This window comes from Ambystoma mexicanum, chromosome 5q (assembly GCF_040938575.1).
Source record: "Ambystoma mexicanum isolate Mex_15411 chromosome 5q, UKY_AmexF1_1, whole genome shotgun sequence".
NCBI classification, from domain to species: Eukaryota; Metazoa; Chordata; class Amphibia; order Caudata; family Ambystomatidae; genus Ambystoma; species Ambystoma mexicanum.
In genome coordinates, this window is record NC_090933.1 from 38,652,453 (window position 1) to 38,678,812 (window position 26,360).

Genomic DNA, 26,360 nt, shown 5'->3' on the forward strand with positions numbered 1-26,360 from the left:
TTTCATTGGGAGATTGAAAAGTGCTCACATGCTCTGAGAACCTGTTAACCTTTTTCCTTCCCTAATCTTTTCCTTTTTCACAAACATTTATTAAGCACAAAAAGTGATATTTAAATGCCAATACTGTCCTAGCAATTGAAGTCACCTCTGGGTGTAGGAAGTGTGTGGAAGGCATCCCAAAAGGGCATCTACTTGCTTAATTTGAATCTGAGAAAGTGTTACGAAGTGTGTTTTGATTGTTGTATATTGCCCTTTTTAAAGAAGGCTTATTTAAAACTGACTGTTCTATAAAAAAACATTCTTTTTACTAGAAAACCTTGATTGCAAGTGTTATTTGGATGCTTGTATGTTTGGATTTTGATGCTAAAGTTCACATTTACAACTCTTAGATAGGTCTGGCTGCTCAGTCACTCTACTAACTTGTGCAGTACATACCTATACCAATAGGTGGGTTACCTAATACCAAGAGGACAAGACTTGTGTAGTCTCCCACAGGGTTACTGCATACAATCATGCCTAACATGGGATTCGATGAAAACTGTTATTAGGGGGGAGATCATGGCCTATATGCCAGCATTTAATAGAACCAATAAGCTGCACCAACATACCTACAGGACAGAGTCAGGGAACTAGAAAGCAAGCACAAATCAAAACCATAATGGAAGGTCTGAAGGCAGCTGAAAGGGGCCGGAGCACAACTGGAACTAAATTAACCTAATAAATCTGCACAAGCCCTGGCCAAAACCAAGCAACACTATTACAAACCTGGTAATAAAGCAAACCGTTTGCTTGTTTTTACATTGAAGAAAATCCACTCCTGGAATAATATTCAAGCACTTAAAGGGTCAGACGGGATACTGCATTTTTCCAAAACAAGAGAAATAGAATATACTACTGGAATTTCAATGGGATGTTGGGTTCTCCTAAAGATAATGAGTAACAATAAGAATACTAAGCCAACGTAACTTACCCAAGCATTCCCCCTATTGCCCCGAACGAGGTGGAGGCAGCTATAAAATCCCTAAAGCTATAAAATCCCTAAAGCACATCCCCACAAGCCTTGATGGCTTCTCTGCCTTATTTTATGAAACATACTTGCACATACTGTTTCTTTACATGACAGAACTGTTTAATTCCTTCCGAGTCACAGGCTGCCTTACCCCTCCAATGCAAGAAGCTCTCACGGTCCTTATTTCCAGGCCAGGAAAAGACCACACTAAGTGTAACGCTTACAGAACCATTATCATCAAGAACAATGATGCAAAAATGTTCTAATAAATCTTAGCCAACAGGTCAATGGGAATATAAAGGATAATTGTAGATCCACACCAAACTGGGTTTGTAGCCAATAGGACCACTCATGATAACATCAGGGGAGTACTAAATCTAATGGAAATGTCTACCATCATGAACACAGAATCAGGTATCATTTCTTTTGATGCCCACAAAGCATTCAATGTGGTTGACTGGGGCTATATTGGGAAGTTTTCACTCCCTACGGTATGGATCCCACTTTCAAAAGATGGATTCTTACTAATTATCATTAGCTCTCTACAGTAATTAGAGTCAATGGAGCAGAAACACCGAAAATAATGATTTCACAGGGTACTAGAAAGGGGTGTCCCCACTATCCCCTGATATCTGCCCTTACGATGGAAGCATTTGTCACAAGAATCCAAACAAATAAAAACATACAGGGAATCCAGGTCAAAAGGTAAAATGTATAAAATTGTTATATACGGACGACATTCTGCTCACGCTAAGGAATGTCGACACCTCACTTGCGGCATTGATAAGGAAATCAAACTATTTGGCCAGGCCTCAGGTTTTGTGGTAATTACGCAAAAGACTAGTGCTTTGGGGATTCTGATCTCAAAATACCAGCAGAGGGAATAAACAAAGATTAGTCCAATTGTCAGTTTTCACTCTAACATAAATTATCTGGGGATCCAGATTCTGAACAAGATCACACACATGTACCGATGTAATTTTCCACAACTATTAAAAGATTTGTATTAAGACTTAGATCGCTGGCATAGACAGGAAATCTCCTGGTTTGGAAGAATCACATCCATTAAAATGAATATAATCCCCAGACTTCTTTATCATTGCCTCACCTTGCCGGTCAAGATCCCCAATATAGAACTGAGGAAACTCCAAAGATGAATTATAAAGTTTCTGTGGGGAAAGAAAAAACCTCTATCTCAAAGAGGCTTAAGCTTATGGGGGCCAGAACCGGGAGCTGGTAGTCCCAGATGTTTTTTGATATAACGTTGCAGCACAACTATCACACATGTGTGCTTTGTATAAACTGGAGGAAGCACCCAAATGGAAACACTTGGAGGAAGCCTGGTCCTCAACGTCGCAATCACACCTTCCTCACTTACGACGTACCCAACAGAACCCTGAGATCTATTAGCGTACACCTCTCATACTATTTATTACTGGAAAAGGCCAGTGCGTAGATGGGGAATTAGGTGCACTTTAGGTCCTTTCTCTCCAGTTGGGAATAATCCAGGCTTTCTCCCAGGATGTGATGCAATAGGATTTAGGCACTAGAAGGAGGATGGCTTAATGTTTCTAAACAACATTTCTGTGAATGGGAATACCTCATCTTTTGAGGATTGTAAGACTACATTTCAGATTCAGGAAACTGAGCGGTTTCCATAAGCCCAACTGAGGCACTGGGCTACTCGCCCAAACACAAAAACATACGGGGCTAGGGAACATATGGCATTAGAATGAACAATAGTATTGAACATATTGTGAGTGGTCAGTAATGTGAGGCTCACAACTTGATTTAGATTTCTCAGGATTAAACATTTTATTGTACACAAAATTATAAAATAAACCTTAACTACACCTACTCTACCAGGGGATTCCATACCTAATCTAGAATGTATGGGAACACTTCTTAGCATTCACAAAACTAACCCTCAGACTGAACAACATAAACATTCAAAACAACACGAAACAACATAAAGAAAAGGTTACCAAACACTAATTTTCTTGGAGGACTTCTAGTGCTCCTGGGCAGATCCAGGTCCCCCAGGAATGTCCCAAAGTCAGTCTCTTCCAAGGAACAGAAAAGTCTTAACCAAAGTCTTGAAAAGTTCCAAAGAAACAAAGGTTCACACACAAATAATCCACTTTCAAAGGTCTCTTCTTTGCTTGGTTAAAAGATCCCCCTTTTTCAGTTCCACAAAGAAAATCATATTACCAATGGGGTTTCCTGGACGACTCCTTTTCCGTGAAAAATAGATCAAATTGAAGACAAATGTACCACTTCCACTTTGACAACAACTTCTCTGCTTTCAACTTGCGCAGCGTCTTATTTATACAGTTTGTCAGGATGCTTTAAGGTTTGCTCTTTTCTCAGCAACCTCCTTTTAGTATAGCACTGTGGGAGCAGACTTCCTTCCCCCACAAGCAGTTCCAGCTTCTACTTCTTACAGCTTTTATACTTGTATATATAATATGGATGGCCACACTACATTACTACTGCTCCTACAACTGTTGAGAGTAGGCCACAGTTCTGCTGCTGCTACAACTTCTAAAAGTAAGTAATGTTGCTGCTTCAAATGCAGCTACAAACATAAGCACCTTAACAAGACTGCTTCGCCTCTACAGGCTGGCAAGGCACTCTTCTTTCTGTACCATAAGAAAGGGCTGCCTCTTTGCCTGTCTTGCATCTACCATAAATCTGCTTTTAGCTTTTAGACCACCTCTTCTTTCTTCATATAGTCTTCGCCATGCAGATTTGAAAACACCCTTTTTTCATTGGTTACCCCAAAGCTATTGTGCCATTCTTCCAGATTTGGATGTTCTTGTCCCATTTAACTTAAAGGAATCTGGGGTAACAATATCTTTAACAGCTTCAGAACAGAAGTGTAAAGTGCTTGAGAGAGAAGATTTTGCTTTCATAGAGTTTGCTCTATAGGCGTGGGTAATACTTTTTCTGGCTTCAGCCTCAACGTCTTCAATTGCTTCAGCCTTTAATGTGTTGCAGGGTATATAAATACACTACTAGAAACCAATTAAGGCACATGTGATTTTGTTTCTCTCTCAAACTGTCACTTCAAAGGGGAGATGCGGTTGCACCTTTCGGTCAGCACTCAGCCTCCAAGGTATCGGGAAACATTGTCTCGCATAGGGACTTCGAAAACGGTGCTTGCAACACTTCAGGAAAGTCCATTTTATTTCACTTAGGCTGCCGGTAACATTCTCCGTATTAACTGGAGACACGCGTCCGCTCAGTAACAAAGTAATACAGATGTTAGTGAAAGAAAGGCTTTCACTACATGCCAGTTTTCTATCAGCGCGTGTGGCTTTCACATTAACAAAAAGACTACCTACTTCTGCAGTTAACATTCACTCGCTTGGATGATAGCACAAGTGCAATTAAAGCTGGTTACAATTACCGACAATGAAATTCTGCTATTCAGAAGTACGGAGCTTCACTTTCCCACTCCTAATAACGATTGTGGGCTGCTGCTGCTTCCAGACTTTGTTTCTTCTCCTGCTGGCACTCTTGGGATACACAGCCCTCTTTGGATCGGAGACACCTGTGCAGGGCTTCTACTCTTGAATTTCCCTCTGCTTGCTTCTGCATACAGGCCTTGGGAACAACTGCAACTTCAGCTTTGCATTCACAGCAATGAGGCGCACCTGGAAAGACTGCTTGTTGCTTCCAGTGCTGCCACAGCTATTCAGGGTTTGTGAGCACACAACCAACTCAGAGTCTGCAGGTGAAATCTGCCTCTCTACTCCGGCGTCTGTTATTGTCAGACTTCCTTGTGAACTGCTGGCTGCATGCTCGGCTTCTTCTACTTCTGTACTGCCGACCTTCGGCCCCAGCTTCTTTCTACTGCTCCTCCCGGCTGCAGCCTTTTATGCGCCTCAGTTGGACTAAGTGGTTTCAGGTACAGGCCCTTAAGACTAATTGCCTGATCTTATTTATAACCATTAGGCTTGCCTGCCTGACCTGGACTCCTGCCTGCCTCTTCAGACCATCTTTTCCAAGTCCCCAGGGGATTCTGGGACTTGTAGTTTATCTTGAGAACATTTGATTTCTCTAATTCTTTATATGGTTTTAAAACGGACTTTCTTCCCCAGATATCATAAGGAGAAGAATTAGAGGATTTAGTCCTTTGGGTAATAGAAGGGGCAGTAAAGGCCACATTTTCTATGTTCATGTTGCAATACATTGGATATTGTGGGAGACATGGGAGTGTAGGGGTACGGTACAAAAGATTGGTTTCTTGGGTTCAACACTAAGTGGAGTTTCTCCTTCAGATTTCACCTTTCCATCCTTAAAAGAGGATCGAGATGTATAGAAATGGCCCTCCTATATATTTGGATCACCAGTATTCCCTCTCAAAGGGAAATGTACTGTGTCTCACCCTGCAAAATCTCCACACTTCCATAGGCCTAGTCTCAACCTAGGTGATCCTCCCGCAGTACACCACCCCCGGGATTGGGATCAGGAAGAACCTGCCCTCTCCTGGCCACCTGGCAGGAGACTCTAGATAGAGTTTTAGTGGAAAATCTGCAGGATTCTCCACAATACCCACAGGTATAATCTGGACTCTGTACAACTTGTTAGATCGATTTGATCCATTGGTTAAGGAGGAATACATGATAACATGAGAAAAGGATTTGGGGAAAGAGTTAGAGGTGGACAGATGGAAACGGATCTGGACACAAACATTTGGAAGCTCCAGATGCGTAAGCTAATAAAGAGTGTGCAGTGAGGTTCTGTTACAGATTGTATAACACCTGTGACGAATCAATGAGGATGACCAGAGCAGTAAGCAAATGCTGCATTCTAGTCTTTGGAAAGTATTAACTAATGCTGGGAAATTTAAAAAACACACAGCTGAACAGAATACAAGTGAGGCAGAGACTGCAGTGGAACGCAGCTTGTGCTGACGCTGGTTGGAACGCCAAGGGGCGAGCACACTGTGGAAGGCAGCACGTAGGCTGATGGCAATGTTATGCAGAGCCACTGGGCCAAGGGAAGCTCACCTCTCTATTGCTATAGTCAGCTGGAGCCGCCAGAAGTAAAGGAAGCTAAAGCAGGAGCCAAACGGCTAACGGGACGCCCAGTCAGCGAAACGAAAGAGAAGATGACAGAAGGATGCGAGGAATGTTAGAGCGGCCCAGTAAGCGAGTGGTTTACCGTATCGCTTGAGAGCGAGTGTCGCATATCATTAACAGCGTGAGAAAGCCCAATAAATGTAAGTTTTAAGGAAGGGTCTGTGGCCCAAATCCTGGAAAGAGATTGATACAAATACAAACAGTGTTAACAAATGGTTGGTGACCCATTACTTGGAGAGGTTGATACAAATACGAACAGTGTGAAGAAAGGGTTGGTGACCCAATGCTTGGAAAATGACATTGACATGAATACGACCAGTGTTAAGAAAGGGTCAGTGACCCAGTGTTTGAAAAGGGGAGTTGATACCAATAAGAACTTTGCTGAGAAAGGGTCAGTGACCCAATACTGGAAAAGTATTCTTTCTCGGATGAAAGAAAGAGTGAGTAGAAAACGGAAAAGCCCTGGCAGGAGAGTAAACCAAGCAGTGTGCGAGTCTGGGACCCGCACACAAGAAACAGAATTGTGATATCCTGGCAAGAGAGTAAACCAGGAATAAGAAGGTTCCTAGTGATAGCCTCGACATCCAAAGCATCGAATGCAAAAGCCTCGAAAGAAATGCATCAAAAAAATGCATTTTTCTTTTCATTTTTTTAATGGGGGTCTCCCCTGAACTCCTGTTTTTTTACCCCTTAAAACGCATGTTAATTAAAAAAAAAAGAAAACCTTTACCTTTTCGAGGCTTTTGCATTCGATGCTTTGTATTCGAGGGAATCACTGGATACCGAATAAAGAAGAGCAGTAAACCTGAAACCATGGCATAATGAGAAAGAATACAAAAAGGGAAGACCTATACCTTTTTGAAAAATCAATAATAAAGTCGCAATAACCTGGCAGTAGAGTACACCAGGAGGTAAAAAGAGGAACAGTCAAAGAAAAAGGAGAGAACCATACCCATTTACGGTTAATTGAGATACGGAGTGGGAAAAACTGAAGATTCAAGAGAACTGTGTCTCATGCGAAGGCTTACCGATCCTTGGAATATCGTTGAACTTAACATATTGGATGGTGAAAAACAGAAGGGACAAAGGGAAAGAGTTACTTTCCTTAAAACTGTGGAAGCATAATAAGTGGAGAAACTCAAAGGAGAAGTCTTCCACCTTGAAACTGGGATGTGAAATATTGTATAAAGAAAGAGACACAAGGGGAGAGCCCTTTGACCATTTTTCCAAAAGTACTGGACAGTCATTGAAAGACTAGAAGAAACATAGGGGGACGGAGCATCACTTCCTATTGTGGAACTTTAATTCCTTTTTGTTTTTGGCACCTTAGAACTTTATGTTTGGAACTCAGAAAAAAGCTACAAGTGCATAGCTTACAGAAATCCCCTTGTAGACATGGTTTTAATTTAGTGTCTATGGGTCAATATATGGTTTTTGGACACATGTTTTTGGACACAGGATGGAGGACGCTCTTTGGTTTAACATCCTGACACAGACTTCATTAGTTTTGTTGAGGCAGGGAAACCTATAGACATAGGGATGGATGGGATATCCCCAACCACTCCGATTATTTTGACAATAAAAAGGTCCTATTTCATACTGAAACTTGTTACTGTGTCCAAGTCTTACTCCCGGTCCCTTACACACCCCAGAAAAGCTGCATAAAATGAAGCTTTCCTACTCCCCACTATGCTGGAGAGGTCGCTCAGTGGTGGGCTCCCTCCTTCATTTACTATGGTCATGTGATAAATCTCGGCTCTTTTGGAAGGAAGTACTGGCGCAAGTGAAAACCATTACTGGGCTAGCTATCCCATAGGACCCTGGTATAGTATTACTGGGTGATACAGGGGATGAAGTGTTCCCGTTGTCGGGCTCAGTAGCAACACTAATAACCCACCTTGTAACAGCCACAAAAATGATGGTTGCTCTTGTGTGGAAAAATCCAGATGGGCTCATGATTATGATGTGGTGGAGTAACTGTTGGGAGATGGTGGTTGCAGGGAAAATTGCAGCTGTGAGCCTGGGATTGATGAGTACATTTCACAGCATATGGTCCACATTTTTGTAATATGCACAGCAAGTCCCAGGCATTGTATGGTCCCTGTTCATTAGAGCTCCAATGAAGCCACTCCGTCCAAGGGTCTGGAGGCTCCCACTGAAGATAGTGGGCAAAATATGGCACAGAAAACTTGCTTAGACCCCCGGGGTGGGTTGTATAACACTGGACTTCTGTGACCGCTGTGAGAGGAGGAACAGGTGGTGGGTGCACCACCGGAGCTGCAGCTGGGGGAGGATGGGCTCGGCCTTGTGATCACTGTGCTCCAGCGGCAGTGGTGCTGGGCAGCTTCCATTGGGGGCATGTCGGCGGCCCAGTGCGTCTTGGCTGGTGGCTGAGTGGGACGCAGCGCAGACAACATGGGCTGCTCTGGCCTGATCTGGAGGTGGGCTGCGGGAGAGTGCTGGCTGCTCCGCCGTTGGGCGTGGCGCCGTCGAGGGCCTGAAGGTGTTGATGCCGCTGCCACAGTGTGTTCTAATTCACAATGAATGGCGATTCCGTCCATCAGCTTCCGCCGTGTGTGCATTGCTGGGGGCGCAGGGGCCGCTGCTTCGGTCTGTAATTCTGGCACAAATGAGTTGTTGTCTCTGTTGTCTCGCGTCCTGGTTGCCGTGTATGTGACTGCCTCTCTATAGAGAGGCAGAAGCTGATGGACGGAATCGCCATTCATTGCGAATTAGAACACACTGCGGCAGCGGCATCAACACCTGAAGCCTGCAAGAACTAGACAGATTGCAAGATTCACCATACATACCAGGAGGAGGTTGCATTGCCCTATGCTCCTCCACCAACTGTTCTGCTAATAGGAAGCAGGAGGTGTGAAATCAGAGGGGATCCATGAAGACAAAATTTCCTCATAGAATTCAATTTCTCCTACACAATCATTGGTCCTGAGGAAGACGATCCTAGCCATTAGATCGTCGAAACTGGTCAACCTTGCTAGGCGTGAGCCCTCTCATGCCTGAAAGATGTCCGAAAAAGAATAACAAGGACACCCAGCATAAAGAAAATCTTGTTTATTATCACATAGTGTTTTTTAGCTTTCAAAGCTGTTGTACTCTGTTGCGCAGAGCCCAATTGCAACACCTTCATCAGAGAAAGGTCACTAGCCCAAGACTACAATCGTGCTAACTGGTCATTAAAACATAGACAACACATCCAGGAGCAGATTATGCCTCAAGGACTAAGATTGAGATACAATATAATGAAAATATGAATCTCAGAAGACTACCAGCATTTTTGACCTTAACTGATTTTTATTCAGTGCGGATTTAGCTATTTATAATTGATTATGGAAAATGTACCAGCTCTGCCACCAAAGTAATCCCTGTTGAATAAACACCAGCTAACTGAACAGGGATTGGGTCAGCCCCAATAGGGATAGCCTGTGTATATATAAAAAAGCTAACCAACAAACGATATACAAATCGTCTTCGCATTATTCTCCTTTTTGCCCTCCACTACTATTAATTACTCTGGGACATAATGGACATGAAGAGGAATAATTCAAGGTTTAAACTTACAATAGAAGGGGTTCAAATTTCCAGCATAAAAGGGTTCAACTCCTTAGGTTTCTTAAGAACTCCCAGGCCGATGTAATATGTATTGAAGAGACCACCTTGTACCAAAGGACATTCAAAGGGTTTATATTGGTGTATTTGGGGGTATAATTAGGCTTCTAGCACTATCCACCCTCCTCGGAAAGCTGGCCTGGTCGTTTCCTGGAGGCTTATACATCCGGGGACAAGGAATTCTCCTAATTCTTTCAATCACAGCGTATCTATTCCAGGTTAGATTACATCTTCCTTGGTAAAAGTCTTCTGGGCGATCTCCAGGTTGCAACCATTGGCGATATTAGTTATTCTGACGCTTGTGGTGGGCCAGAAGAAGGACAGACATTTCACGATTTTCTTTATTGACCAAAGGAAAAAACTGGTTATCTCTCCGTATACTACACTAGCAATGGTGCTTGTCAGTTATCAGTGAATGTCTTAAAAAAATCTATCCAGTGTCCAAACTAACCTCAACTGGCCCTACTACCAAAATAATAAACTAAGGACAGGAGAATGACTTCCTTCTCCTGGGATTTTTGGTTTCCACAAACTTTCTTTAGGTTTCAGTTCTGATCTCCTTATCCCACTGGGACGAGTACGATTGGTCCCATAACAAATCCCATCGTTCACTACTCTGGGTTTTAATGTTACAGTCTCTTGGACTTCACTGGGATGAGTACAATAGGTCGCCCAATTATTCTCATTCACTCCTTAGGTCTTTAATAGTACAGTCTCTTGGACATCGCACAAGTAGAATTGTTTCCACAATGATTCTCATTCACTCCTCTGGGCTTTGGTGTTACAGTATCTTGCACTTCTGGGAGAAGTATGTTTCGCCCAATAAAGATTTTCCATCCCCCTCCCGGGTCTCCTGTTTTCTTGTTACCTGCCGTTTTGAGGCATAATGTCACTGGGGCTTCTATTCGCTCAGTCAGTTTTCTCTTCTTGTCGGTATCCAGGATGGTTGTGCAGTATCTTCAATACCGTTAGGTTCTGCATATTCTATGGTGGAGGGGTGTTGCCGCTGTTTAGAGTACCACCGGTCAACCACAAGCTCGTTGTGATCACGCTACCAATTTCTGTCTTTCTCTCTCTCTGTGCTTCAGGAATCCAAGCATCCAACTTTCTTTCCTCCGTTCTACCGCTGTCTAGCCGCAGCACATCTAACTCTGTTTCTCGTTCTTCTCTGGTTACAGGACGCTGCACATACAGGTTGACTTCCATATTGGCCTCCTAGCCCATTTGCAACTCATAGGTTTTCTCTCTCTTCTAATCTCCTTCCGTCTCACGTGTGATGTAGCTGTGTGACTTCCCCAGAGCACGTCTCTTGCTGAGTCAGGAGGATTATCTCCTTCGCTCCACAGTATCCTCTTCGTCCCAGTTAAATGGGTCTCATTTAAAGAAACATTTACAGTTTCCTGGTGTCAGTAACACATACTACGGATCTTTTCTTCTTAGCAGTCTTCCTAAGGTATATTCAAAGGGGTATTGTTGAGATGTATTCTAGGGAATTCCTCACAGGAACAGGAGTCCTTGTGCCCAAAGGGGGAATCTCTTACGGTAAGGTCCTACTAGCCTCGACCCTTAGCGGGGTGTTGTGGAGCGGGGTTGCCTCAACAACCCCAAAGGGGGGGGCTCTCCCTTGGTGAGAAGGGATGAATTCCCACGATTTGTCACACCATGCACCAGCTTCCTGTTACCTGTATTCAATCAACAGTTAAAAGCCCCCAAGAAACAGAAGCTTAACTCTTTTGGGTAGGAGGAGCTGTGGTATTTTGAGAGATTAGCCAGGAATATCCCTTTTATTTAGAGAAAATTAGACTGAACAGTCACTCTTAGGGAATAGGTGGGACATTTTCAAAGCGACTACAAAGGGGGGCCCTCATTGAACAATTGATACCTCTTAACTAACACAAGAGGAGGGGGAACTAGAGTCCCTCACGAAGGAATTTAGGGTGCACAAATATAAGTTCTGAATGACTCATTTCTCAGAAATCCGTACGCCAGCACCAGATTGTGAGCTCTCAGTTGAATAATATTATCGGCAACAGGGCACAATATTCCCCGATTAAAACAAAACCAATAATTTTGAATCTGAGAATAAGGTGGGGGAAAAGTGGGCCTCAGAGAAAGGAGGATAGAAAATGGAAATGAGGAAGGCCGATTGTATTATAGTTCTTACTGAAGGGGACAAGTTAGCGGAATTTAGGAACTACTATGAGGAATTAAACCATAACAAAATTTCTAACCCAGCATGAAAGATGTTCTGAACTGCAACATCACAAAAGGAGAGAGTCTACTGCCTATTCAGGCCCTGATGCTTGACAAATCCCCAGACCTGAACGTTTACTCGACTAACTTATACACAGCATTCGCTGGACATCTTTTGGGCCCCCCTGTACAAATTAATCATATTTGGCATGGTGGCTCCCCTCCTACTTCTATGGCAGAAGCTAGGATATCTCTCATTCCCGTCTCATTACTTTGTTTCTTGCATCTCGTAAATTGTTTGCCAAAATACTGGCCAACAGAATCAATCGTTTTGGACTGTGTGGGAAATTAACAAGCAGGGTTTATACCAGGGATGCAGGATCCAGAAAATATTAGGAAGGTAGTAAACTTAATCAATGTCATCCATACAACCCAGGCCCCACCTTTTCTCCCAGCCCTCGGTGCAAAAAAGGCCTTTTATGACCAGGTTCAGTTTGGGAGATCAATTTGTAAGAGGCGTGTTCCTCATACACCTCCCCTTCCGTAAACATTTCTGCAAGGATTTTCTCTCTGGGAGTCTGTCCCCTTCTCGAGGCACCTGACAAGGTTGTTCATTCTCCCCAATGCTATTTGCGCTAGTGCAGAGTTTAAGGCCACAAGTATTAGGGATTTCCATTTGATTCACTTGGTTTCCTGGGCAGACTCTAAGCATAAGATCTCCTTGTTCGCAGACAACTGTCAAGCAAAGCGTCTTACCGATGTCGGGTACCTGTTCTTACTTGGTGATCCGTAGTACGCATGGACTCATTGCTGGAAAATTTCGTAATGCGGATGTGTCCTCTTGGCTGGATCTCGTAGTGCTGGAGACCAGCCCGACAAACCCCAGGGAAGTGATACCTAGTGTTGTCGAACCAACTCCCCACACCTCGTACATACCTTTCCTTTATTTTCTTGGAGCACAGACAGTGTAAACACTGACTGGGAAGGCACGATGACAGCAGCAAGTCCAAAGAACCAGGACACCCGACCTCAGACCACAAATCCAGGAGACAGGAGGAATAGCAGAGGCAGGCACTGGTACTGGAAAAAGGGTGGAGAGGAGACTGCTGGTAACCAGGCAAGAGGCAACAGGTAGGCCAAAAAAAAAGGCAAGGAGGAAAGGCTGGGCAGAGAAGGCAGGCAGCACAAGAAATCAGGAAAAAAGGGGGCTGGCTCAGAGCAGTTCTGGAGGAACGGGCAAAACCAGGACAGGAGGGAACAGTAGCAACCTAGTTACTACCGGAGCGCAATAAGATACGCCGAAAGGAAGGAAACTGGGCTTTAAATAGCCAGCGGAACAGGAACAAGGCTATACTGAGTCTGTTTGCCATTGGTCGCCAACCAGCCATACCGCGCATGCATGCAGTCTGTTAGCTGGACCAAAATGCATGTGCGGAAAGGATTAACATGGCGGTGCACACAAGATGACGTAAACCGCGACCGGAACACAGACACCATTGTGGATATGGGCGCCAGGAGGGCAGAGGCCTGCAGGTAAGGGGAGCGCACGGTCACAGAGGGATTTTGGGAGGTGTGGCAACATGTGGCTAGCGTTGTATCCGTGTGTGCTTGCGTGCGCGCGCAACAACATAATTGTATTCTTAACCAGACCTGCTGCCTCCTTTCCCCTTTAATTAATCTTCTTAGGGAGCTTGAACTTTTTCGGGCTTTTACGATAAACCTTGAGAGGAGTGAAGCATTTGAATATTAATATGGATAGTAACCTTGCATCTCAGTGGAAACTAACTATATCATTCAAATGGGCTACCACAGTATACAATACCTGGGTGTCCCCATTACTCCCCATGCTTCTTCCCTCTTTAAAACCAACTACAAAGGGCTTTTTGCAGCTATGACAAGTCAAGAAGGTACTTGAAATCTTGGGGAAACCAAGTTGTGTCCTGTTTTGGCTGAATCGCTTCTTTAAAAATGAATGTCTTACCAAGACTTCTTTGCTTTTTCAATCCCTAACAGTTCAGTTGTCCAAGCCCGTCTTCAAGCACCTATAACAAGATATGGTGACTTTTGTTTGAAAGAGTCCTCTCCATAGAGGTCACGACGCTGTTTTAATGAGCAGTAGGATCAGGCTGGCTTGGGGTTTCCACACTTACTGATGAAATCACACTAGAACTCCTAATTTAGGTGAGGTTAGTTAAGTAAATGTTTAATAGCAGCTGCTGCTGGCAATGGCACAGGAACCTACACCAACACAACACTCAAGACACAATCCTGATCCTGTGTACCCCTAGAACATTACTTAATATAGACTTTCAATTACATTGGAGTCTATGAGCACAGCAAAATAATATATGGCTTTTCACACTTGCCAATTATCTCATACGCATTCTAATACAAAAGTGGACAAACTCTGAGCTCTCAGGAACACTTCCTGTGCCTTTCTAGGTGACATCATTGCAGTTGTGTGTGTTCATTATAATTAACCCTGTCACCTGAGTCAGAGGTCGGTTTAAATTTACATCAACTTGTGCCAGGCTAAAAATTAACTGTTTGCAAAGTTACATAATAAAAGCATTGTGCTACCGTTAGCACGTGTGTTGATATATTCCCCTCTCAGTGTGCCAAACTGGAACTGTACGAGGCAGATGAAGGAATATATGGCCTAGCCTTCTTAAAAGCAGCACATCATTTCACCATTGTCTTTTCTCATCAGTTTACACTTCCTCAGATATTGCAACCCAACATTCTCGTGACTCCTCATTTCAACCTACTTAAAGAATTTCTTGACTATTCTATGATTTTATCATGGTTCCAGCTGTGAGTTTCTGCGATTAGACTAATCCCTGGTAGCTTAAAACTTGGAGGGCTATTGAGATAAATGTAGTTGGTAGACCATTGTGATACATGATCTGGCTCCCGAGATGCGACAGGCCTGGAGCGATGAACTAGCTCCAAACTCTTAGGAGTACAGTTAAGGTGTGAAATGGTATTTCAGCAAGACTACATTTATCTTCTCTTGCAAGCCTGATTACCCATATCCATTTCAAACCCCAATTCTCTCCGGCATATAGCGACCATTCATTCAGGGTATAGAAGTAGGGACATTGTGGACTTTTTCTCACATCTGTTTCTTAACGGAGCAATCTTAAATTGAATTTGAATTGAATTTCTTAACCTTCAAATCTTGCAAAGCTTTTTATTTCAATGAAGAACGCTTGAAGTATTATCAACTATGTCACTGGACCATACATATAACGAATAGTGGAGGGGCTATTAGATCTCCTGCAGACTTTGAAAGGCTGGTGTTCTTGTCCTCCCCCTCCAAGGGACGGATCTCTAGGCTGTATTTAAGTGTTTGTGCAAAAGTCATCGTATGTTCACGCATGGCATAAAGACTTGCCAAAATTATTTTCAGAGATTGAATGGGATAAGGTATGGCGAGCCATTTGCAAGACCTCCCCTAGTCCTCAATATGCTGAGCAAGCATTTACATTTTGTCTAGATCTAATTTAACCGTGAACGGAATCAAGCAATTCAGTAAGGGTGTAATGGGTTGTGCTGGAGGGGTTGTAGTGGCATCGATTCCTACCTACACACCTGATTAAGATGCCCTGAACTTACTAAATACTGAAAGGATGTAACACATTTTATTAGGGCTGTGACAGGGAGTCGAATTACCGCTTATACCCGATGTTTGTTTGCGGGCCTATTCCTCAGCGAGGGCATAACCCTCCATTGAGTACACAAGTCTTCTGCAGCTAAAGCCAACTTTGTCGCTAAGATCACTATAGCACAACACTGGTAACCTGCTTTGTTGCCCATGTGCATGGAGAAAATGTGGTACTTGTTAATAAGCAAAGGGTAGGTAGGTGTTGATTGTGGTCAACTCATCCTCATTTTCTGACTTTTTCTCTTGATTATGTATCAATGTAGTTGTCGCTAGTTTTATGTTTTTTCCCCAAATGCCAATAAAGACAACTGTTTACATAGTCCTTATATCATGATGGTGTTCCACCCCTGGATGCAGGCCACCTTGTTGTGTTTCAACTATAATTGTTATATTTTGTTTTTATATCCTTCCCCCACCTGGATCATCATAAGAAGAACACCATCCTTAATTACCTCCGGTTTAGCCTCCTCTCGGGTGTCAGGCCTTTGGGTTGCAGCTCCAGTGCACCAGGCTTTAGGAAAGCAGGGGGTGTGGCGATGTAAGATCAACAAAACGCTGGACCCTGCTGCTCACATCAGGCTGCCGAACCCACGTTACAGCTGGGACTGTCTAGTCCCCCGCTCCTCCGCTAGTTTCACCGCAGTGAGGGGAGCTCTCTCATGCCGCAATAACCTGCGTATTCTGGGGCTTCCTGAAAAAGAAGAGGGACCATCCATGGAACTGTTCCTAGAAGGCTGGCTCATGGACCTCATGGCCTCTAAGAAGCTCTCCAACTTCTTTTTCATTGAGAGGGCACACAGGATCCCAGCTGGTAGACCGGTACCCGTAGCCCCCCCCACGCACAGTGATTGCCAGATTTATGAACTACAGAGATCAAGACACTCTCCTTAATATGGCATGAGCGACTGGCCCGATCACATATAATGGCAACCGCAGTGGGTTCTTCCCCGACTACACAAAGGAGGTCCAGAAAGCCCGGCAGTCCTATGACTCTATTAAAAGGAAACTTGCTTCTCTGAACACATTCTTCCTGGCCACCCTTAAACTACACCATAACAACATAGTCCATGTATTCTACAACCCTCGAGAGGCCTGGGAATGGCTGGAGACACAGGTCTTATCCTCCCCACTCTCCAGAGAGCACACAACGCCAAAGGAAAGGGACCGAGATAATTTGCACTGCGAACTAACTTCTACACCATGCAAAGGAACTAAGGAAGACAATTTGCCTGAGAAAATGGGAGAGACTTGAGAAGTGAGGCTAAGATGCGAAGTACCCTACAACCCGCATTTATCGTTGGGGAAAGGCCCTCTCGGCTGTATCCACCCCCCTCCCCGATCATGAAGTAATGCGGCTGGCAAGATGGAATTTCAAGACGGGCAGCCCGGCGGGGGCGGGGATCGGCGGACTAACCCCTGGGGTAGTTCCCTGAAATGGTTCACATGAGTTTGTGGTTGTATGTGTTTCGGCGACAGGTGCTTCTATTTGGGGGGGGTTGAGGGGGGAGTACAGGGTGGGGGGTGTTTATAGGGCACAGTTCACTGGTACACCCAAGCGGTTGGTGTCCAGGTCTTATAGTTACAAGGAGTAGGGAAATCGAATTGGTGGAGCTACCAGGATACAATGCCACAGGGGACTCCTGGAGGTTGGGGGGCTTGCACGACACATGATCCTCCTTAAAAACCATGACACAGAGAACACGCTAACATAACACAAGTAGGCCAACTGTCCTTTCTATCTTGGAACGTTAACGGACTTGGTTCCTGCATTAAAAGAAAGTTAGTACTTCAGTACCTTAACCGCTACTCCCCAGATGTGCCTTACTATCAGAAACCCACCTGTGGGGCACCAGCTGTGGGTTCTTTAAGAGATCAAACTACTCGCACACATACCAGGCTGGGTTCTCGAAGGGTGATAGGGGCACAATGATGCTTATCCACAAACAAGTTCCTTTTCAGGTTAAGAAGGTACGGTCCGACCCTCGCGGTCGCTTTGTGTTGGTATTAGGGGATATTAGAGGTGAGCAATGGGGCTTTATCGCAGCATACACGCCCCCCCCCTACATTTACAAAAGAACTCCCGGGGGAGCTATGGTCGATATTACTGGAAGAGCAGGCAGACTCATGGTTCCAGGGAGGTGACTTTAATGGAGGTCATGGCAGTGGCTAAGGACAGTTCACATAAGGGGAACAAGGTACTGGGGGCCCCGACCGCACTGTACATCTTTGCAAAAGCAGTGGGACTGCTAGATACCTGGAGGGCGCTGCACACCACCGACACCGGGTACTCGTTTTACTTCGCTGCACATAAGTCACATTCAATAATTGACTATGCCTTCATCCCTCATAGTATGTCCCACAGACTGATATCTGTGGAGCTGTTAGCGAGTGGACTATCGGACCACTTTCCCCTCCTCATAACCCTAAAAGGTATACATCATAAACCAGACGCGATCTGGCGTCTGAACACATACTACCTGGGATTGGCTGAGACAGTGGAGGGACTTGCGGAAAAGACTAGTGAGTTCTTTGAACTAAATGAAGGGTCCGTGGACTGCCCGATCACAATCTGGGAGGCATTCAAGACAGTCCTTGGGAGGGTGGGGGGGGGGGGGGGGGGGAAGTCATCTACCTGGTGTCGGCGCATCGTAAACGCCACCATCAGGAGATCGTAGATGCAGAAAAACAGGTGTCTGAGCGGGAGGAGAAACTCCTAGTGCTTGGTATCGCGGCCTTGCAAGAAGCCCTGAAAACGGACCAGGAAGCCCTACGAAATATCGCCCTAGACATGGCTTGGGTTGCCCACTGGTCGACCAGATGCCAGATCTATGAGAAAGGGGATAAGATAGGCAAGACTCTGGCCTGGCTGGAGAAACAGGAACACATTAAGGGACAAGTGCGTGCCATACGATCAGAAGATGGGGAATTGCTGACGACAGACTCCGATATCGCGCAGGCCTTCGCTGACTATTATGAATGACTCTACTCGCCGCCGAATGTGATCCCTGCGCCCGACCCCTCTAACTTTCTAGATGCGGTTGACATTCTGCGACTTTCGACAGAACAGGCGGAACAACTCAACTCTGAAATCACAGAGAATGAGATCCAGGGCGCTTTGGCACAGCTCCAAACTGGAAAGACCCCAGGGCCCTGGTGGAGAGGTGGAAGCATCTTGGCGGCGCACTAACGGACACATGCACCGTATATTTCTCCGGTGCATAGAAGAGGGCACACTCCCCCAAGATCTTAGGAAAACGTGCATAGTAGTGATCCCTAAACCAGGAAAACCCCCGGAATACTGCGCATCATACAGACCTATATCGTTGATAAACGGGGAAGCAAAAATCCTCACGCGAATACTAGCCAATAGATTGCTTGGGGTGATCGAGACACTCATCCACCCAGACCAATGTGGTTTCATGCCCAACAAGTCCACCCGCATGAACATACGTAGACTTAAACTGGCTATCGAACGAGCCCCGGAGATACCTGACCCGCTGGCCCTACTGGCGGTTGATTTCAAAAAGGCATTTGATTCGGTGGGGTGGGCAGCCCTGTGGGAAATCATAAGCCCCATGAATTTTGGGCAAGGTTTCATCTCCTGGACCAAGCTCCTCTACGACTACCCTGAAGCGACGGTGAAGGCGAATGGCAAATCATCAAGGACGTTGCCTCTGGGTCGCGGGACCAGGCAAGGCTGCCCCTTCTCCCCTTTGTCATTCCTCCTTGCCATCGAGCCACTGGGGATCAAACTCAGAACCTATAGAAACTGGTCAGGATTCGTCTGGCCGAAAAGGGGCCGAAGACCGACTGTTACTGTATGCAGATGATCTTTTGATCTATCTTAGTCACCCTGTGTTTTCCTGCCTGATCGTGTCCCAGATCCTTAGAGACTACCAGACCTTCGGGTGCCTTAAAGTGAACGTCCAAAAGACTGTTTACTTCCCTGTTCAAGGGGGAGACGCCGCAATTCCCAAACCCTGTTTCTATCCTAGGCTTCACGTACCTAGGCATTCGTATAAACCCGCCTTTGGATGACTTCCTCCGGCTAAACCTGCAGCCAGTGCTGGATAGATTCAGTAGGGATGTCTCTCAATGGTGGACCCTGGATAGATTCCGTAGGGATGTCTCTCAATGGTGGACCCTCCTGCTCTCGCTGATCGATTGGGCCGCTTTGTTCAAAATGATGACACTCCCCAGGCTTCTCTACGGGTTACAAAATGCTCTGCTTCCCGTCCCCCTCAGAACTTTTGCAGTAATTGATAGTAACCTTCGGGAGTTGCTCTGGGGAGGGAAACAACCTTGAATTGCTCTTGCAACATTGCAACGTCGATATGGGAAGGCGGTATAGGACTACCATGTATTCGCACGTACTACCTTGCCGCACAAATCGGTGTAGTAAATGACTGGCTACATGGCGATGCCGCGCTCCCACACGTCCATATAGAATGATCTGCTATGCATCCTAACTCACCCCTCTAGGCTCTATACACGGATGGGAAAGGGAATTTGGGAATGACAAGACCATCACGTCATGTTCACCATACGTGGAGGGAGGCACACAGACATATTGGCTGGGCACGGAAACCAACACTAGCCCAACCCCTATGGCACAATGCACATCTCCCTGAGATACAAAGAATGGGTTGCCTCGGGACCTGGGAAAAACAGGGGATATGTACGCTAGCACACATTGTCCACGAAGGGCGCTTATTGGAATTCAACACCCTGAAAGAAAGATTCGCCCTACAACCCATTGACAGTTTTAGATGCGCACAACTCGGTCATGCCATGAAAGCCCAGTTCCCGAAACTAGCTGACGTGCCCCCTTGCTCCCCCCTTGAGACCACCGCATTCCCTCCAAGGTCATCTCCACACTATACCAGGCCCTTAACGCTTTCGGAATCAAAGAGCTAGGTTGAAAGAAACAATGCTAGTCAAATTGGGAGGAATGGAGGACGAGATCCGTCTCTGATGCAAGCGCGAGAGAGGCACCTTCTTTCATACTATCTGGGGGTGCGCTGTACTGCAGACCTTTTGGGCGAAATGCATTGACATTGTTTCAAAAATGGTGGGGTCATCTATATCAATGGACCCAAAGCTGATACTACTGTGGATATGGGGGGAGGTGGACTTTACCAAATATGAGAAATTGTTTTTGGCTGTTGCATTCGGTGTGGGGAAAAGGTTCATTGTTGCAACCTGGGGCTCAGCAGAAGTACTGACCCTAAATTGTTGGTCCAATGAAATGCATAGGTATGCTTCCCCGGAGCAACGCATTTACAAAGCGAGAGGCTGCCCCCAAAAGTTCTAGGAAATATGGGGGAAATGGACGGATGATTGAAGTACACCCCCCCCCCCTCTTCCCATCCCATCCCCCCTTCTGCTCTCCCCCCCTAACCTCCCTTTCTGAATGACTGTGTAGTCCCGGAACCGTTAAGACCATGCTTACGATTGTTGTCATGCTTCACATATTACCTGACCCTGCTGCCCTTGAATTATGTTCTCATGTATGTTTACATTGTTTGTTTGCATAAAACTCAATGAACAGTGTTATAAAAAAAAAAAACGCTGGAGAAAACAAATATAGCTCAAAGCCTTTATTGGGTTGCAATAATGCCTATACAGGTGGGCGAATGCCTCTGCAAACTAAACAGGATTGCCTTAGGTTGATTGAACAGTGGATGAGATGGTATTAAATAATAAGGTGTGGGTTTACTAGTGCTCCTGGGTCCCCCCCCCACCCCCCACCCCCCACCGTCCTCAGGTGGTAAATGTCCGATCCCATGAGAAAACACAAGAAATCCCGTTGGCTGCCAATTTCTCATGAGGTATGGGATGGAATGAATGCCAGAAGGGAGAAGGGTGTATGCAAAAACACAAAAAGGGGCAGCTTCACTGAATGGCACGGATGGGGAACTAATCAGCTGTAAGGACGCATCTCAGAGGTCTGAAACCTTTTGCTCCCCAGTTGTTTTGGACTACGGCTCGGGTGGTAGTTCGTTTTCTCTCATAGCGAACTGTCCATGAGAAAGTGCTTGTGTTGGGAAAAGGGCGGGGGGGTTGAGTTCCTAAGTATCCTACCTGGTAGGATGAGGTAAGGGTGTTACAGGGAAGGGGATCCGCGTCTCACTATCCAGTGTCCCACTCCCCGAAGACCCCTCACCCAGGTAATCCTTCCGCACTGGTCCACCACCAGGAACTGGTTCCAAAAGCAATGGCCGTGTCCTGGCCCCCTAGATGACAGATCACTGGGGACTAGCGGGAGAGACACCTTCAGGTTTCTCACATCTGTCTGAGAGCGAGTGAAGCATGTGAGTTAGTGTGACATTGGCTTTCCCTACAAGCCCATCCATGTATCTTCCAGGTGCTTGTTTCAGTGATAAAATAACATTGTTTGCGTTAGTAGCCAATTCATTTTTAGGCCAACTTCACCTCAGATGATGAGCCCAGCAGCGCCGACGTTGAAGGAGATGGACAGATGAAGATGGACCAATGGCCTGGCATCCCATATGGAGCAGGCCCTACATGTATAGGGCACCTCCAATCCGTATTGTACAATTGTACTATATATCATGACATCATTAGTGCTTTTAATGTGCTGCACGTGCGAATGGAACTCAGAACGTTCGGCGGCAGCAGAGTTCTTTGCTAAAGCACTTCTATTCTGTTAGAAATAAAATCCTTGCAAGTGTGTCTTGGGCCTTTTTCCCTAAAGGCTGTATTTTTATTCTGGTGTAAGCATGCAGGCGTTTGCCTTGAGAGTCTAGGAAACTACTTGGAGTGAGACTTTACTGCTCTCATTAAATATAGTTGTATGTTAAATTGCATGCAACAGATATATATTGTTTCTACAATGGTGATTTTGTTAACATTGTCTACAATTAGTCAGATCTCCAAAAGCCAATTGAGGAAGCATCATGTTATATACGTGGGCGAGAGCTGCAAAATCCTCGGTGCTTACTGAGATAATCGAAAATGTTTACAAATGATGCTTTTGGGTGGTACCCTACCCCTGTAAGAGTTAAGATATACCTGTCTCAGCTCTCACTTTGTTGGCATGATAGATCGCACATGGTGGTAATGCTGTGTGCTGTGGCCCTATTGAGTGGAGAGCCACTCATATTACAAATATAACATCAATTGAACGTCCTTGTATCCATTAGCTGTGTTATGGAGGGTGGGGTGGATCCTGGTAAAATTGTCTGAAATGTAGTACCTCGCCTATGATTGCCCACTGTTCCGTTTCAGATGGACTGAATATTGCAAAGCATTGGATGTCATCTCCCCGTCCCACCAGATTGGAGTGTTGAACAAGGCTTTCGAACTGGTTAGCGGTAGACAAGATTACAGCTACAATTTCTAATAAGATGCACATATATCTACAAACTTGGTGACCTTTCATTACCTATGTTGTAACTGATTATTTTCCATCAGTGCATCATAGATCAGTTGAACCTGAACCATTTTCTGTGTATTCGTTTGTTGAAGAGGTGAATTAGGTGTGTTATTAATGGTCTCGAGAAGGATCCTTCCCATCTGTGGCAAGTTGCTTAGTACATTTTTATGCACGTACTATGTTGTTGCCATATACTTGTTGAAGTGGTTTAATTGCCTGTACCACCTTTGCATAAGCATTTAATAATGTGCTATTTTAAAAACGCTGCCTACAGTTAAACTTGTTTTTCATGATTCAATAACGTTCAAAAATATTGTTATTATCCGTAACAGTGAAAGTCTTGTACAATAAAACATACGAGTTCAAACAAGGAGAAACATTACAGGATCAACTTACCAGTAGTAAAACGTGAGACTCAGGACAGAAAATGTAAGCCCTGCAACGGTTCCAAACAGTAGCACATTTTTGTTCCACAGTCTTAGTAAGAAATCCCAAAAGTGCTTGCGGTTTCCTGAATAAACCGCTTGCTCTGAAGCTACAGCGGTCTGCAGGTGGAGGATGATGGGGAGTATGTAGGTGATTGGATAAATCTTCATGTGCACAGAGAGTCCATAAAACAATGCTGCGGTCGCGACTTGTCGCTTATGAATGTGATATAAAATGGCCAGCACAAGAACTGCTAATACAGACTCTGCGTTTCCTCTGCTGGACACAGCCATCGGCAAAGGGTTGAAAAGCCAGAAGACACAGTAGAAATTAGCTTGGTCGTTAGCCAATCCATGGAGGAGCAATATTCTGGACATAAAGTAAGCAGCAAATAAGTCGCAGGATATAAACATTATTTTTCCGTAAAGTTCAGTGAGGTAGATGTTGGGTGTCAGGATCCATGCCAGCAGGGGAGTATAGCGATATGTGGCCCTTTGATATGGGGAAATGCCCTAAACAAAAACAAAAAAGACTCCATATTATTAATTTCATAAGATACCACAAATGTAAACTCCCCTGAGAGATGGTTCACCAAGAAATATATCGAGCAATAAAAATACAAGGTGCTGGTTAGTAAATACGGGCAATTATTCTGAGTGGCAATGTGGGATGAAAACACCATTTCAAATAGGAAAATATAAATGGAATCGCCCATAAAGGGACGTGACACAAAATTACGCACAAGACATTTATACGAAAAATAAAATACGGAATCCATCAAGAACAGTAGCTAACTACATTCTAGTATACATTAAATTATGATTTCTACATATAAAATCCAACGCTTGATGTTTTTTTTTAGCAACACACAACATTTTTGCCTTGCAGTCTTGCCACACATTTATTACACATATTCTTAAAAGAAGCCATGGTAAGAATGAACACAATCAACAGAAAGACTATTTCTGGAGCAACTGCAACATGATTTTTTGTAATCTTTGGATTTAACCAGGTCACATGCAATTAGGAGCTAAGAGATGGAGTGAAGGTTACCTCAAGAAATTTGGGACCAATCAAAGTGAAGAAATAATGGTGGCCTAATGGTAGGGTGGCCAGATTTTCCAAATGAAAAACTGGGACAAGGTCACAGACATAGATGAAAGGCTGCAATTTGGAAAAGTATTGTTATGGAACTAGTCATGTAAAAGTCCATGGGCATAATTTTAGGGGGATGGTGGGGCAGGGGTGTTTGTCCCCCCCCCCAACTTTCATGGCACACCATTTTGTCCCCATTCATTTGGCTGGGGCACCTTTTCTTCAGATGGCATGTCCCCCACAATATTTTCAGCAAAGTTACTCCACTGTAAAAGTCAATACTATAGAAATATGACAACATCCAAACATACAGAACAAGCCAAATTCCCTCAGACAAAATATTAGAAGTATTGGCATTTTCATAATTTCAATGACATTTGGGTTACCTTTCGCCTCCTTCATGGTCATTTAGGATAAATGCAACCACTCCAGAGGCTTTTTGAACAGTTTTAATCTTTTTAAGGGAGTGTGACGAATCCCTTAATGTCGTCAGTTCTCCCCCAGAGGGAGGTGAGGCCGCTACCCGATAGGCCCCCAAGGGGTGGTACTCAGTGGGAGGATCCTATGGGGAGAGGGCCTCTGCGGAAGAAGGGAAGACTATCAAGGGAGAACGCGGTATGTCAACCACCATTCTGTCCTACATTATTCACCCTACAACACGGGTAGGGCCCAAGCATCCCTGCCCTCTCTAACTCCTTTTTCTCCTGTTAGTTACATCATACATACTAGCCCTGTCTATCAGATAGACAATACTGTGACGAGTAAGAGTGAGGGAAGAATGAGAATGGTTTGCTCCAAAATTACTGACACAAAGAAGAGCAGGGCAATGAAGAGCCCTACGCGGAACCAAGACAAACATACTAGTTATTCGAGACTCGAGAGTCAACTTACCATAAATACTGACAAAAGACTTTCCTTAGGGTCAATCCTGCCCCAGAGGAGCATCGAGCTGCGGAGCGAAGCTGCACTGGGAAAATGCGCTGCATACCCAGACGCTGGGAGAAGGAAATCACGTTCGAGAAGGCTGAACGGAGCGAAGACTCACCTGAAGGCTGGCAAACCCAACGTCTGGTGGCAGGAAGGAAGCCATCTGCATGGTCCAGGTGAGACCCAGCGTACAGCGAGAAACCAGCATCGCTGAGCTGCCGAAAGCAGACCCGCGAGAGCACAGGGGAATCCAGAGAAGCATGCAGTGTTGCAGAGGACCGGTACGCTGCGGAACAAAGTTTGAAGGAACACTGGGGGGCATAGTGGGGGGACATGGTAAGGCACTAGGAAACCCTAGGGGCTGTGGTTGGGAGGAAGTGCCGAACCATCTTCCTTGTCCCAGTGGGAATAAACAGAGAAATGAAACACACTAGGTGAGAGAGCACCCCGAGAAATCAGAATAGAGATAAGGGTCTGGGACCTGAAAATTGAGAGGTTTGGAGAGTTATACCTACATGACAAGGCCTGGCAGGATAGTGAACTGGGTCTGAGTAAGAGACATTATTAACCTGAAGAGGGAGTCTGGGACTCGAAGGTCACAAGGTTTGAAGAATTGTGCATGCAAGATAATACCTGGCAGGATAGTGAACTGGGCCTGAGAAAGAAACTATACACCTGAGAAAGGTCTGGGACCCACATAACCAAAATAGGATACCAAGGGAAGACAAAGATATCTTTTGGCGGTGGTCAAAAGACCAATAGAAAAGAGAAACATTCCTTAGTCAAAATCAAGAGAAGACCAAGGTGGTGCTGTTGCGCGGTGATAGAAATGGCCGCAGAGAGCTCTGGTGCGGGCTTACACATCCTTGCTAAGCATCCTGTCTCCTGGGAACAAAATCTCATCCAATTGTTAAAGGCGAGGAGCTG

At 45.0% G+C, this 26,360-nt stretch overlaps 1 protein-coding gene across 3 annotated transcripts in view; it reads right to left on the minus strand.

Annotated features, from left to right (window-relative positions):
* PIGM (phosphatidylinositol glycan anchor biosynthesis class M) overlaps positions 1-26,360 on the minus strand; it is a 141,871-nt gene that overhangs the window by 47,855 nt on the left and 67,656 nt on the right. For all 3 annotated transcript variants that reach the window (XM_069620471.1, XM_069620470.1, XM_069620472.1), the window contains one exon: positions 23,382-23,923. In XM_069620471.1, the coding sequence (XP_069476572.1) occupies positions 23,382-23,923 (542 nt within the window). The remainder of the gene's footprint in view (positions 1-23,381; positions 23,924-26,360) is intronic.